At 45.3% G+C, this 15,188-nt stretch overlaps 1 protein-coding gene across 2 annotated transcripts in view; it reads right to left on the bottom strand.

Annotated features, from left to right (window-relative positions):
• Window positions 1–15,188, bottom strand: part of TEX2 (testis expressed 2) — a 102,611-nt gene that overhangs the window by 84,713 nt on the left and 2,710 nt on the right. For both annotated transcript variants that reach the window (XM_006146789.3, XM_006146790.3), the window contains exon 2: window positions 644–2,308. In XM_006146789.3, coding sequence (XP_006146851.1) covers window positions 644–2,287 — 1,644 coding nt within the window. In that variant the 5' untranslated portion in view covers window positions 2,288–2,308. The remainder of the gene's footprint in view (window positions 1–643; window positions 2,309–15,188) is intronic.

Here is a 15,188-nt window from a genome sequence, read left to right as displayed (position 1 = left end):
GGACCCGGTGGCTTAAAACTCACGCCGGGCGCGTGTGCGTGCGTGCCCAAGATCCCGAGAGGAGAATGGAGGAGAAGGGATTGCGGCGTGACCATCCCCCCTGGGGGGTGATTTCTCGCTTTCTGTCTCTATGTCTCTCTCTGTCTGTCTGGCGAGCGCACGCGCCCTACAGTGAAAATCTCTCCAAAAAAAAAGAAGAAGAAAAAAAAAATTCACATGTTGAAACTTAGTGAGCCACTGTAATGGCACTGCAAGGCAGGAGACTTTATCTGATTATGGCGTGGAAAGGTGAGACCGCTGGGAGGTGACTAGAATGGGACGACAATCATCAGGGTGGGGCACCCATGATTCATTCTTGGCAGCACTCTAAGAAAAGCAACATGCTGACACATGTGCTTGCTCTTGTCCTTGTCATGTGATGCCCTGTGCTGCATTGACTTTGCAGAGAGCTCCTACCAACAAGAAGACCTTCACAAGATTCAGCCCTTTGACCCTGGACCTCTAAAACCATGAGCTAAATAAACCTCTAATCAGTATCAACAACCCGGTGTGGTATTCAGTTGTCAGTGAGAGAAAGGCAGACTGAAACAAAAGGCTGTATTTGAGAGTGTGTGTACAAGCGAGTTGCTGAGGAAAGGCTTACCTTCAGTATTTCAGGTTCTTTGATATCCAGAGATCTTGTGTTCCAGTGTTGCAGACTTTTATGTAACTTGTGATATTTATGAGCACTTGGTGGTGTAAAAAACCAAATCATGCACACGGCAGTCATGAATCCCAGGCCAATGCCCAGGCAGAGTCCACTCACATAGTGGGGGAGGGGGAGGATGAGGTACGCATAGACACACATTATAAAGAAGCCCAATGTCTTCACTGGTAAGTCCGGGTGCCGCACGGCCAAGTCCACCTCGTCCTCACTGTCAAGAACCATACCGTCCTCTGCAAGCACCTCTGGCTTGAGAGGGATGTCTGGGGGCTTGTCAACTTTACTCTCCCCCTCTGTTTCCAAATCAAAGTCCTCAGTATACAGTTCACAAAACTCTTCATCTTCCTTGCTCACTAAGGCAGACAAAGAACATTTCTCAAGAACTAGAGAACTTGTCTTCAGGCCTAAATCCTTCAGACTGCTCACCTGGGAACTCTTCAGTTCCCCCTCTCTTGCGGGCTCCTCAGGGGATTTTGAGTGGTCACCTCTGGGGACATTGGAATCACTTCCGTAGCCATCCCCCTCAGAATCACACTCCTCTTCCTTGATGCTGTAGTTGTTATTGCTTTCCAAGTGCCCATTCAAGCTGGACAGATTGGAGAGTTCTGAAGCACTTGAAGATAAGGCTTTGGGCCTATGGCTGCCACTTTCTTCCCCTATAATTTTACTAAGGAGCTGAAAAGGCTCATATATGACTTCTGAAAGGCGTCGTTTAGTGTCTTCAATTTTAGCCTCCATTTCGGGCACTTTAAAAAAGGAGCGAGTGTCAGAGGGGGACGTGAGCGGGGAAGAAGGTGCAGTTTTGGAGTCTCCACCTGTGTTTCGCGGCTGTGTGAACTGCTTGAACAGGTGTAAGTTCAGTTTGGAGTCCGGTGGTTTATAGGAAACGGTGTCCAACTCCTGCCTCGAGGTGTCTGTGGACAGAGACTTGACCAATGTCTTCATCAAGTGCCTGTGCCTCGGAGGGTGCGGGGACTCTTTTGGCTCCACCTCGGTTGACAGGGACTTCACAAGGCTCATGAAGGGTTTTGCACTGGAAAGGGCGGAGGACGAGGCACTGGATGAGAGCACGGGAGACTTGGAAGGGGAAGACAGCGGGGAGGAGGAACTGGTTTTCTGCTCCGAAAGGGATGACACACTGGGAGAGCTAGCTAAGGGTCCTGATGAAGACGACCCTGGGGACAGAGCCAGTGGCACTGTACTTAATACTTGTGCTGCCGGAGGAGGGGACTCCAACAGCTTTACAGTGTTCTCGGAAACGGGCAAAATGGCAGAGGCCTGCGACACAGACCATCCATCTGCCAGGAGGGGCGAGGCGGCAGGGCCAGCAGGGTCATGGCCACCCTGAGTCTCAAAGTAGAGGTCTTCCTTGGCTTCGAGCCCTGTTACAATGCTTTGGTCGTCCAGCCCCTCCTCGAGGTACTCCCTCAACTCCTCCTCCTCTTCCTCCTCCTCCTCCCTGGATGCCGAGAAGTGAATGGCGATGGTGTCTCGGGACACGGACCTCTGCACGTGCACTTTGGGGGCTGATGGTTTTGGCATGTCAATGGTTTTCTTGGCATGGCGACCATTCAGACTTGTCATTGCCGGCTTCAGGCTCAGGCTCTGTGAAAACAGTGAGAAACGAGAAGTCAGAGAGCAGGTCTCCATAGGAAACACTGTCCTTTGCAGATAGGAGCACAGGTGGCTTGGTTTAAAGGGCGATTATGATTTTACTTGGCAGATGTCCACTGTTTTTTACTTCAGTGGGTTTAATGGTTTAATTTTCACTAGATAGCTTCCAGTGAGGGAGTCTCTTATGAGCAGCCGACATACCAGTGTTACGAATGCCAGGCAATCTCTCCTCAGGACACTGGAATAATCGTTTCCTCCCTTTTAACTGGCTCATGTCTATTAGCAATTCTCTATTTCAAGGCTGGAAATACATGAACAATAGCTGTTACCAGCATTACTTCAAAGTCCAACAGGATAAAACGCAGCATCCTGGTGATTCTGAGGCTCTTGGAATAAGCATTTCAGCAGCATTCTTCTAGCTGTAAAACACTAACTCAGGAGGATGCTGCTTCCGTGGCAATTTTCACAGCAACCCTAACAATTATTTTGGCTTGTATCCACCTCACCACTCATACTATCTTGTCATTGCAAATAGGTACTGAAGAATTCAAGTGTAGAAATCTGTGCACTAATTGCCACAACCTGTTGACTTCTTCATTCCCAAATGGTAGGTACCATGGGGCCAGAGCGTTCAGGCGGCCATGAAGATGTGGCCATGTGCCAAGGCCTTGGGATAAAGTAAACTTATAATTTAACCTGAATTGCAGATTCAAATGGCAAGAAAATAAAGTATCAATGCTGGAACCGACCACCAGCCAAGAACTTTACTAAGGGCTCTGGTGAAAGACATGGAAACTAGACTGCCTGCCCTTCTGGAACTTAGCTGGAGAGATGACAGACACCTGCAGAGCTGGGCAGCAAAACAAGACGCTGAGCCCATGTTGGGGTGTCTGGTATATCACATCTCTCCTGTTCACCGACGGCCCATTTGCTGGGCATCAGGTATCATGACAGGCCTCACAAGATGGAAATTAACACCCCAACCTGGACAGATCCTGTCATAAGAGCTAAAGCACAGGGTGAACTTCAGGCAATCTGGGGAGGCTGAGAAGTGCAAGAGGTAGGATGCCTGCTCGAGGAGGGGACTGATGGGTGGGCTGTGGCAGACTGGGCATGCCTGGGAAGAGGGAAGGGACGAGGACAAGAGGATGAGCAAGGGCATGATGTACTCAGCCACCTGGTCTATTCTCTGCCTCCAGGAGAGAAGGCGGGTGCTGGGGCGGGGGTACAGGGGGAGATCACTGACACCAGAGAAGCGTCATGGGGAGTGGAGAGAGCACCTGCCTGGAGAGTCGGAAACAGGGCTTCTAGTACTCGTTCACTCTATGGGACCTTGAACAAGGCCTCAGTATCTTTATCAGTAAAATGCGGGCTCTTGAGTCCTTCCCAAACCTAAAACACTGCATGCTTCTGTTTCCAGGTGATTGGACAGAGCCCAGCGTAACATACTCACACTGCATTGCCTACTTATCTCTTAACTTTGAAGAGCTCCTACAGTTAAGTCTCTCTAGTCATGTTCAAAATGCTGGCAAGCTGATACCACCGACAGAAGATACAATCTGGATGGGGGGGCTGAGAAACACTGACCCCAGATCACTAGACAGAGAAAAGATTCCAGAAACGACAAGACGTACAGTTCACGGGCCCAGCCACAGCAGACATCTGAAGCTATACATTTTCGGTATCAAATATGTGAGAGAAATTACTTCCATAAAAACTTTCCAACAGTTTTGTCCACACACATTTATTACCCTCAGGCTCTCTTATCCTTATTTGATCCAGGAAAAGGGACGGGATCTCTATCAACCAGATAAAGCAATTTAAATACAGGACCCGGCAGCTAGAAAAACAGTGCCTCAGGTCCAGGACAATCCTCCCCTGTTATCTTTAAGCCAACAGGTTTGCAGGCTTAGTAAGAAAAATGCCAGGAGCAGCACATGGTCTTCATTTAACTGTCACCTAGTTTTATAAGGGTAATTTTAAAAGAAAATTATAGAGGTAATTTAAAAAGAAAGTTTGGTGCTTGATAATTCGCAGGAGGCTGAGAAATGAACTCACTGAAATTGCTTTAAGAACAGAGGAAGAATGAAAGGGCTTGCTGGTCTGCGGCTGCTCTGCGTGGGGAGGGGCGGCTGCCAGCGAAGGTAACTGGGCACAAGGCCAAGAGGGAGTGCACAGCCCAGGCTGCATGGTGCGACTGGTCCCGTGGGGAGTGGCGAGTGCAGAGAGGCCCACGTGCTGGTCAGAGTGGGATGGCCTGGGACACCAAGGGCAAAGTCAGGCCCAGCCCAGTCACAGGGTGAAGACAGCAGTGCGCCCAGAAACCTGCAGGCTCAGCAGCCAGCCCAGGCCCCAGGAAGGAAAAGCTGGCACCCGCTCAGGAAGCTGAGTTATTTTTTGTACAGGGGCCACCAGGGGCCTACTTGCCCCACCGTCCTCCAGTCAGGTTCCCTGACTTGCCACTTCAGGGGATCTTCACTGATCTCTGACCAGATGGTCTCAAGGTCTATGCCAACCAAGAGGGCCTGGGCTGGGCCCATGGAGATCTGAGGGGGAGGCAGTCTGGCTCACCTTTATTACTCTTTTCTCCTGGGCTCGGAGGTTCATAGTAAATGCCCCCAAATTCCCACTGACCAAAGCTGGGCTCCACTTCCTTGGTCTTCTACTCAAACAAGCCACGTGAGGCCAGAATATCCTGCTTAATCTTAAATACAAGAAACTCTCTGAGCCTGTTTGCGCATTTGCAAAATGAGATTAGACCAGATGAACGAAGCCAGTGTTTAGGACCAAAACTGCTGGATGAGTGAATCTACTAGAACCAGAGGCTATGGACTCTAGATGGCCCATTGAGGGCCATTCCCTCTTCCGCCTGGGGACCATGCAGAGCCCCCTCCATTATTCTCCTAAAGGGTGGCTGTGGGGCCAACAGAGCCCACTCTCCCCCAAGGTCACAGCCTCGCAGGACAGCCAAGGCTGAGAGAAGCAGGTGTCACTCAGAGCCATGCATATGGCACGCTGTGTCTAAGGGCACAGTATGGCCACCTGTGGGAGGACAGTTAGACATGGGCTTCCTGACCCCACAGCAGGCTGCTTCCCCCAGACTTGTCACACAGCTCTCTCTTCCTGTATAATCCAGGCCTTGGCCTGCCCTCGGTGCTTCGTCAGGCCAGTGGCCCACCAAGGGCTTGGGCCCCCAACCAGCAGCATGCGACCAGCTACACTGTGAAATGAAGGCTCTCATTATCCCTCTGACAATCTAGCATTGCGGAAAAAATGACTAGCCTCCTGCCCTCTGCTACCAAAACTCAATTACAACCAGGCCAAGGAAAGACCTTTTCTCAGGCCCTCAGAAACAGAAATGCCCAAAACAGACATATCCTTCCCGGCCGGTCTCTTCCTTCCAAAGCCACTAACAAATCACAGACCTTGGGTTTTAACATCTTGGGCAGTGGTAGTGGCAGGGGAGTGGGGGGGAGGGGGGCTAAAGCTCACACGGTCACTGTGTTCCTCTAGGTGACGCAATCGCAATGGTACTAAAGGTTAACCACATCAGGACCCAGGAGCAACAGGGAAAAACAGGACAGGAATCTGAAGTCTGGACAGACAGGCTCCAGTATTGGCCCACTATTCTGCTAAAAACAATGAATAATATAATTTTTTTTTAGAGGTTTTTGCTATAGAACGCGTGAGCTCGCCAGAAAGACAGAGAGACAGAAAGTAAGAAATCACCCCCCAGGGAGGATGGCCATGCCGCAATCCCTTCTCCTCCATTCTCTCGGGATCTTAGGCACACACGCACACGCACCCGGTGTGAATTTAAGCCACTGGGTCCGGGACTCGAACAGCAGTTGACTACATGGGAGTCCAGCGACATAGCCAATATGCTAACTGCTGGTCCCAAAAATATTTCTAAAAGAAGTCTTAAAAGCACTGAAACTTTGACAACTAAGGAAAATGGGAACCTGAGAGATAAGTCTTTCTGCACTCAAAGTACTGGCTGATCTGGGAAAATGGAGCTCACATTTTAATGGCCTCCTGAGCGGAAACTGAAGACCAGGGCTGGCCGAGGCAGAGCGTTAAAAGGAGATTCTTCACAAGAAAGAACGAGGGCCCCAAAGAGCTCCATCTACTTGGTAACAGGGGAACCCGAAGCAAACCAGCCCTCAGGTAGACTGGTGGCCCAAGAGCGCCTACCTGAAAGAGCCCGGAACCACAACCATGAGCCGCTTCTGAAATAGTCCTGGGCCAGAAAGAGCCCCGTGGGCCTGGGAAGGTACACAAAAATTCTCTGCCCACAAGGGCAGAGGCCTCATCTGAGGCCTCCAATTATTCCTCGAAATACTTTCTCAAAAACAAGGACCAGGAGATAATCAAAAGTAATTAAGCTGGAACCAGCAGATGGCATAATGGCTATATCGCTGGACTCCCACATAGTTGACCACAATTCAAGTCCCAGACCCGGTGGCTTAAAGTCATTTGCTTGGCACATATGCGTGCATGCCCAAGATCCCGAGAGGAGAATGGAGGAGAAGGGACTGCAGTGTGGCCATCCCCCCTGGGGGGTGGTTTCTCGCTTTCTGTCTCTTACATCTTTCTGACAAGCACATGTGCCCTACAGCAAAAACCGCTTCCCCCACCCACCACCCCCCAAAAAAAGTAATCAAGCAGATGAGGAAACAAGACTGACGACCAGCAGAAACAAAAGAAGTCAGAAAAACAGACTTCAGGGACCAGCAGTTAGCGTAATGACTATGTCGCTGGACTCCCATGTAGTCGACCACGGTTCGCATCCTGGACCCAGGGCTTAAAACTCATGCCGGGCACGTGTGCGTGCGTGCCCAAGATCCCGAGAGGAGAATGGAGGAGAAGGGACTGCAGTGTGGCCATCCCCCCTGGGGGGTGGTTTCTCGCTTTCTGTCTCTCTGTCTGGTGAGCGCATGTGCCTTATAGCAAAAAAAAAAAAAAAAAAAACCTCCTCCAAGAAAAACAGACTTCAGATAATGGGATGATCAGGCACAGACCAAAAAAAAGTATGCTTCGAGAAGAGCTTAAAATACCTGTAGAGAGAATTCCAGGCAGGCAGACCAGTCTCAAGGCTACCCTGGCAGTCTACGATGAGATGAGAAATGCCTGCACCGGGGGGTTGGGCATGGGGCTGGAAAGAAAAGGACAGAAGGGAAGAAATGAAACGGAGTGAAGCAACAGGACCAGATGGAGGACTGGCGGACTGGAGGAGAGGAGAGCATGAGAAAGAGTCTAAATGGACTCAGTCTCTAGAGACAAGTCTAGCTTCTGGGAAGGCAGGCAGGGAGGACGCGGGAGTGCGTGAGGTACGAGTGATGCCCGCCCCTAAGAAGTCCACATCCTAATCCCGAAAACACACGAATGTGTCACTTTACGTACACGGCAAAGTGGATTTTGTTGATGTGATTAAGAATCTTGAGATGAGATTATCCTGGATTACCGGGATGGGCCTAATGTAATTATAAGGAGGAGGCAGAAGACGCAGAGCAGATGTAAACAAGGAGCAGAGACCCGGTCTTGGTGACAAAGGCACGAGGACGCTGCTGTGTGATCCTGGCGCCACATGGAAAGTTGGTTTGGACACTGGATCAATCCTAACATGCCAGATGTGTTTAAGAGCTTCCATGATCCTGGCTGGAGGAAAGATCGTGGTATGGCAAGCCCATGTCCAGGGTGCCTGTCCTCCCGCTTCAGCTCACAGAGGAAAAAAAAAAAGGTAAAAAAATTCAAAAACAAATCAAAATACTAAAAGACAGAAACAGACATTGGAGTGATGGGAAACAGCGGCATGGGCCAAGGAATGCAGGTGGGCTCTGGAAAAGGCAGGAAAGAGATTCTCCCCCTTGAACCTCCAGAATTAACGCAGCCCTACCAACACCTTGATTTTAGGATTTCTAAGCTCCAAAGTTGTAAGATCATAAACTTGCACTGTTTTAAGACAATAAATTTGTCATAATTCGTCACAGAAGCAAAAGGAACCTAACATAAAGAAGAAGTCAAGACAATCTCAATTAGGTATTAAATCTTTCTCCCTTAAGAAATCAGGATACATTACTGAAGAAAGAATTTAGTGTTGCTGTGAACTCTAAGGGTCTGTCGTCCAAAGCATGAGAAAAATACTGTCAGATTTCTCTACTAAAAAAGATCTCTAAGGAACCAGCCCTGTGGTTATGATAGCTGGATCCCACATGGAAAGCCACACAGTTTCAATCCCAGCCTCAGCAGCTTGAAAAACACAACAGGCACATGTGCTGTGTGTCCAAAATCCTGATGGGAAGGAGAAAGGGGAACAGGATTGCGATGTGACCACATCCTACCTTGGGGTGTGTGTGTGTGGAGGTGCTTTCATGTTCTGTCTCTGGCAAGTAAGAAAAAGTTTAAACTTCTGTGCATCAAGGACACAATCATTAGAGTAAAAAGGCAGCCTATGGAATGGAAGAAAATATTTGTAAATTTTATATCTAATTGGGGGTTAATACCCGTATTATATAAAGAACTCTAACAATTCCATAACAACAATAAATCAATTTTTAAAATGAACAAAGGATATTTCTCCAAAGAAATAGCCAACAGTATATGGAAATATGCTCAACATCACTAATTATTAGAAAAGTTCAAATAAAAATCACAAGAAATAAAACCTCCTATCCATTAGGATGGGTAAAATTAAAACAAAAACAAATGCTAGCAAGGATGTAGAGAAACCAGAACCTTTTACACTATTGATGAGCTTGTAAAATGGTATAACCATTACAGAAAACAGTTGGAAAGTTCCCCCCAAAAATTAAAACTAGAACTGCCATATGACCCTGCAAGCCCACTTCTGAGATATAGCCAAAAGAAAGAAGCAGATCTCAAAGAAGTATTTGCATAGCTGCCTTGATAGCAGTGTTATTCACAACAGCCAAGAGGTGGAAGCAACCCAAGAGTCCATCCACAGATGAATAGGATAAGCAAAATGTGGTACATACATACAATGGAACATTATTAAACCTTAACAAGGAAGCAAATCCTGTCATATGCTACTACATGGATGAACCTTAAGGCATAAGTAAAATAGGCAGGTCACCAAAAGAGAAATATTGTAGGATTTGTCTATGGGGTATCTAAAGCAGTTATGTCTACTTTTTAATTATTTTTATTTTATTTTTTAGAAAAATGTTTGCTATAGGGCATTTGTGCTCGCCAGAGAAACTGAGAGAAACAGACAGAAAGTGAGAAATCACCCCCGGGGTGAGGGGAGGAATGGCCATGCTGCAATCCCTTCTCCTCCATTCTCCTCTTGGGTCTTTGGACACATATGCCCAGAGTGAGTTTTAAGCTGTCGGATCAAGGATGGATTCGAACTACAGTCAACTACATGGAAGTACAGCAATGTAACCACGAGCAGTTACATTTGTAGAAGCAAAGTAGAATGATAGTTATCAGAGGCTGGGGGACCTTCCTGTGTAATGGATAGTTTCAGTTTTGTAGGAAGAAAAAGTTACAAATTGAGTGGCCTAGAATGAACTGCCTTCTCTTTTTATGCCTAGGACCCCACGATTAAACTCTTACAAATATAGCAGGAGGTAGGAAGGACAGTTATTATTAGAAAAGGAGACACTACAGTTCAGTAGTGTTAAGTATATGGACCATTGGTTACAAAACAATGTCACTATACTTAACACTACAGGACTATATACTTAAAATTAATTAAATAGGGATCAGCAAATGGCTAAATGGTTATGTTGCTGGACTCTCACATACGTGACCAAGGTTCAAGCCCTGAACTTGGTGGTTTAAAACTCACTCCAGGATGGGACCAGCAGGTGACATAGTGGTTAAGGTGCTGGACACTCCCACATGGCCAGCCACAGTTTGAGTCCCGGACCTGGTGGCTCTCTTTCTCAGTTTCCTTCTCTCTCCTCTCTCTCTGTGTCTCTCTCTTATCAAATTAAAATAAATGAATAAATAAATAAAATAAATAATTCTTAAAAAACAAACAAACAAAAAACTCACTCCAGGCACATGCGTGCCAAAAATCCCAAGAGGAGAAGGGATTGCAGAGTGGCCACTGACCCTGGGGGGTGATTTCTTGCTTTCTGTTTCTCTGTCTCTCTGGCAAGTACATGCTCCCTATAGCAAAAATCTCTCTAAAAAAAAAAAAAAAAAAAAGGTTGAATATAATAAATTTGTTTTAATAAAAAATTTAATTTTGTCTTTCAAAACTTTGCATGAGGTAATTTAATACTTTGAACTACTTATCATACCAACTAAAATAATTCTATTTAGAAACCTTAGGATGGGGCCAGCAGATGGCATGATGGTTAGGGTGCTGGACTCCCACGTGGCCAATTATGGTTCAAATCCTGGACACGGAGGCTTGAGGATCATGCCAGGCACATGTGTGTGCACGCCCAAGATCCCAGGAGGAGAATGCCGAAGGGGTTGTGACATGGCCATCCCCTCTGGGGGGGGGAGGGGTGATTTCTCACTTGCCTTCTCATTGTCTATCTCTGTCTCTCTCCAATCAGCACACATGCCCTATAGCAAAAACCTGAAAAAAATAAAACCCTCACAAGGTCAGCTAGCTAATGTGGTAGTTAAGGCACTGGATCCCACATGGTTGACAGTTTGCATCCCAGACCAGATGGCTTAAAAATCATGTAGGGCATGTGTTGCATGCATGCCCCAAATCCTGCCAGGAGAATGAAGAAGGGATTGCAGTGTAGCCAACCCCCTAGGGGGCACGTTATCACTTTCCCTTTCACTCTGTCTCTTTTCAATGAGTCCAGGTGCCCTAAGGCGAATTTAAAAATAAGACAAAACAAAAACCTTACATTGTTCTGTAGTGTATACACTACAGCGTGGCTAAATTCCAGAGGATAGATGTAAATACATTTATGCTCTATACTTTTAGCAAAAGAGAAAGCTACAATACTTAGGGCCAAATGCTCTCTGAACCTTAGCCTTGGTCAGGTATGTTTCTGGAAAGCGGGCTGTCCTAAACTGTTCTGTTGATGAATTTTTCCTCAGGTCTTGACCATAATTCTCCATTAAGCTTTACTGTCCCTGGTTCATCTCTTTCACTGAGACTGAGGCCGCCTCTAACAAGGAGTCCTCTCCCCCAGAATCTATGTAGGACTCTATTCTTTCTAGTCTACAAAAAGAAGCAAGTCAATACCGTCTCTCTAACTGGAACTCATAAAATACAAAGGCCTCAAACAGAAGCCCTGTCAGGAACTCCATGAACTAACTAACAACGCCCGGGGAGTCACAGAAACCAAAGCATCAGGGAAATTTATTTTATTTCTAGTCACCCATAAAAGGTTATCATCTCTAATTAGGCCATGAAAAACCGATCAACAATAAATCAGACTGTGCAATGAAAAATGAAGAGCTATTTTAAGACTCAATGTTGGCGTTTATTAACGCAGAGATAATGACCTCTCTGAATCTAGCTTTTTCTTTTTGATGCCTTTTTTAAACTTTGGTCTCATTTCCTAATAACAACTGTCCTTCCTACCTCCAGCTCTATTTGAAACAATTCAATCTGGGGTCCTACAATATAGTCATAAAAAGACGGTTCATTCCAGGCCAGTCAATTACCACCAACACATCTGCTTGGGTCTCCCACAGTAGCCCAGACAGATAGTAATGTGGCAATTATTTATTATGTTTTTTAATCATATACTAGATTAGAAAAAGTGCTAGGGGAAGGAAGGAGAAAAGAGGGAAGGCAGGAACCAGCAGTCGGCATAATGGTCACATCACCGGACTCCCACACAGTCTACTGCAGTTTGAGTCCTGAACCTGGTGGCTTCAAACTCAAGCTAGACACACGTGCACGCGTGTCCAAAATCCTGACGGGAGAATGGGGGAGAAGGGGCTGCCGTGTGGCCATCCTCCTGGGAGGTGATTTCCCGCTTTCTGTCTCTCTGGCAAATGCACATTCCCTATAGCAAAGATTGCTCTAAAAAAAAATTTTTTTTTAATTAAAAAAAAATAAAAGGCAAGCTAATTTAAAAGAGGGAAGGCAGGGAGAAGAGAAAGCAATTTTGATTGAAATTGGAACTAGTGGGGCCAGCAGGTGGTGTGGTGGTTAAGGCACTGGACTCCCACATAGTCAACTGTGGTTCAAGTCCTGGACCTGGTGGCTTGTTCTCTCATTTTCTCTCTCTCTGTCTCTTTCTGGTGAACAGACATGCCCTATAGTGAACTTAATAATAATATGGACCAGCAGATGGTGTAATAGTTACGTCACTGGACTCCCACGTAGTCAACTGTGATTCGAGTCCTGGACCCAGAGACTTAAAAAAACCTCATGCCTGGTACATGTGTGTGCATGCCAAAAAGTCCCAAGAGGAGAATGGAGTGAAGGAGAAGGGATTGTGGTATGCTATCTCCCCTGAAGGGTGATTCTCTGTCTCTCCAGCAAGCAAAAAACTCTCAAGAAAAAAAATAATAATTTTAATTAAAAAAGAAAATGGAACTAGCCTCTAAGTCTGGAGAGCATGGAAATATGGCATCTTAAGAAGCTAGTCTGGTTTGGACTAGCGGCCATCTGTATTTGAGTTACAAGCGGCCCCATTCAGGGATTTCAACCACCAAAGACCCTCTGCCCAGACTTCACCCTCTGGCTCCCCAGTCTAGCCAGGAGCCAGCTTAGAACACCCTACTTATTCTCTCTGTCTTTTTCCATCTCTCTATTTTAATTTTCTTTTAACTTTTTGACTTAGCTCTCTGCTGTTCTTACCTTTCCCCCACTCCCATATGATAGGCCAATCAGCAGCCATCTATATTTGAGTTACAAGCAGCCCATGCATTTTTCAATAAAAAAAACTTTTTTCTTCTCTTTTTCCTATTGTTTTTCTCCCTCTTCTTTGTTTTTTTCTATGCCTTTTCCTTTTCATTTTACCTTTCTCATTTTTCTGCTCAGCCTCCATATACTGATTTTCTAGATAGGTCTAGGTGCTCAGTAGCCAAATGCCTGAATACTTCTAGGGTCAGATTAATTCTCAATTTTCATTCAATCAACTGTGTAAAGGGAGAAAAATGGTAGTGTTTACAGACTGCAGGTCACCTCCTTGTGCATTACTCTGATTGTTCAGATTTAACTTCAAAAATAGGAAAAGCATATAATCCATCAGATGGCCCAAACCACTGCAGAGACACAAGAAATACGAGAAATGAAGAAAATATCTCCCCTCTAATAGATAAGAATAACTCCTCTTCCTCCATAAAGAATATAAGGGAACTCATGGAAATGTCAGATAAACAATTTAAAATATTCATAGTGACAAAGTTAGCAGAGATACAAGAGAAGAGAGATAACGAACTACAGAAGATGCAAGAGAAAAGAGACACCTAGTTCCAGAAGGTAAGGAAGTTCTTGCATGATCTCAAAGAGGAGATACACATCATAAAAAATCAAATGGAATTGTTAGAGATGAAGGCTGTAATACAGGAAATCAAAACTTCCATTGAAAATATCAAAAGCAAATTAGACCACGCAGAAGATCGAATCTCAGATATAGATGATAGAACCTCTGACCTAGAAAAATTCACCAAAAAGACAGAGAAAATAACCCATAAAAATGAGAATAATATACAAGTAATACTAGAAATCATTAAACACCCAAACACTCGGATCATTGGATCATCAATATCCCAGAAGGCGAAGAAACTAATAAGGGCATTGATAATCTGTTTCATGAAATCCTGTAAGAAAATTTTCCAAACCTAAAGAGGCACTCAAATATCCAGACCCAAGAAATACAATGGATCCCACATAGAATCTACCCAAGAAGGTCTTCCCCAAGACACATCATAGCCAGATTGACCAAAACCACAGACAGAGACAAGATACTAAAATGAGAAAGAGAGTGAACCAGCAGTTAGTGTAATGGCTATGTCGCTGGACTCCCACGTAGTCGACCGCAGTTCGCGTCCCGGACCCGGTGGCTTAGAACTCACACTGGGCGCGTGTGCGTGCGTGCCCACGATCCCAAGAGGAGAATGGAGGAGAAGGGATTGTGGTGTGACCATCCCCCCTGGGGGGTGATTTCTCGCTTTCTGTCTCTATGTCTCTCTCTATCTGTCTGGCGAGTGCACGCGCCTTATAGCAAAAAAAAACCTCTCCAAAATAGAAAAAAAAAAGAAAAAAAAATGGGCAAGAGAGAAATGTCAAATTACTTTCAAAGGATATCCCACGAAGCTAATGTCAGACCTCTCATCGGAAACAATGCAAGCAAGGAACGAATAGGAAAATATATTCAAAGTATTAATTGAAAAACAATTTCAACCAAGAATACTATACCCAGCAAGATTATCTTTCATATGAGAAAAAAAGACAAAAACATTCTCAGATAAACAAAACCTTAAACAATTTACCAATACCATACCAGCTCTCCAAAAAGTGCTGAAAGGAGTGCTATACCAGGAAAACTAAAGTCAGGCACAGAAATAAGAGTACAAGAACAACCAAGAGAATGGCCAGCCTAAATAGTAGGGACAAGTCTGGAGTTGAATGTTAACTTTCAGAGTTTAAATAGAAAGATCAGACAAATTCAATAGAAGAAAGATTAATTACGTGAGTCTGAACAAATGAAATAGAATTTTCTTACTTTAGACTAAAACATTACTGATTTTCTTTGATGCTTTGATTTCCATATTTAAAGATTTTGTTTTCTCTTGAAATGTTAATAGGTTCACGTACCTACCGTTTGAACTGAATCCTAATCATTTTCTTGGCTTTACATTTTAGGCAAATTTTTTTTTAACATTTTTTGATTTTTTTTGGTTGGTTGGTTTGGTTTGGTTTTTGAAAACCTTTTGCCAAAAGGCCCAAGGGCCCCCCAAAAAAGAC

This window comes from Tupaia chinensis, unplaced genomic scaffold (assembly GCF_000334495.1).
Source record: "Tupaia chinensis unplaced genomic scaffold, TupChi_1.0 Scaffold000187_1, whole genome shotgun sequence".
NCBI classification, from domain to species: Eukaryota; Metazoa; Chordata; class Mammalia; order Scandentia; family Tupaiidae; genus Tupaia; species Tupaia belangeri.
This window is presented reverse-complemented; position numbering and strand designations above follow the sequence as displayed.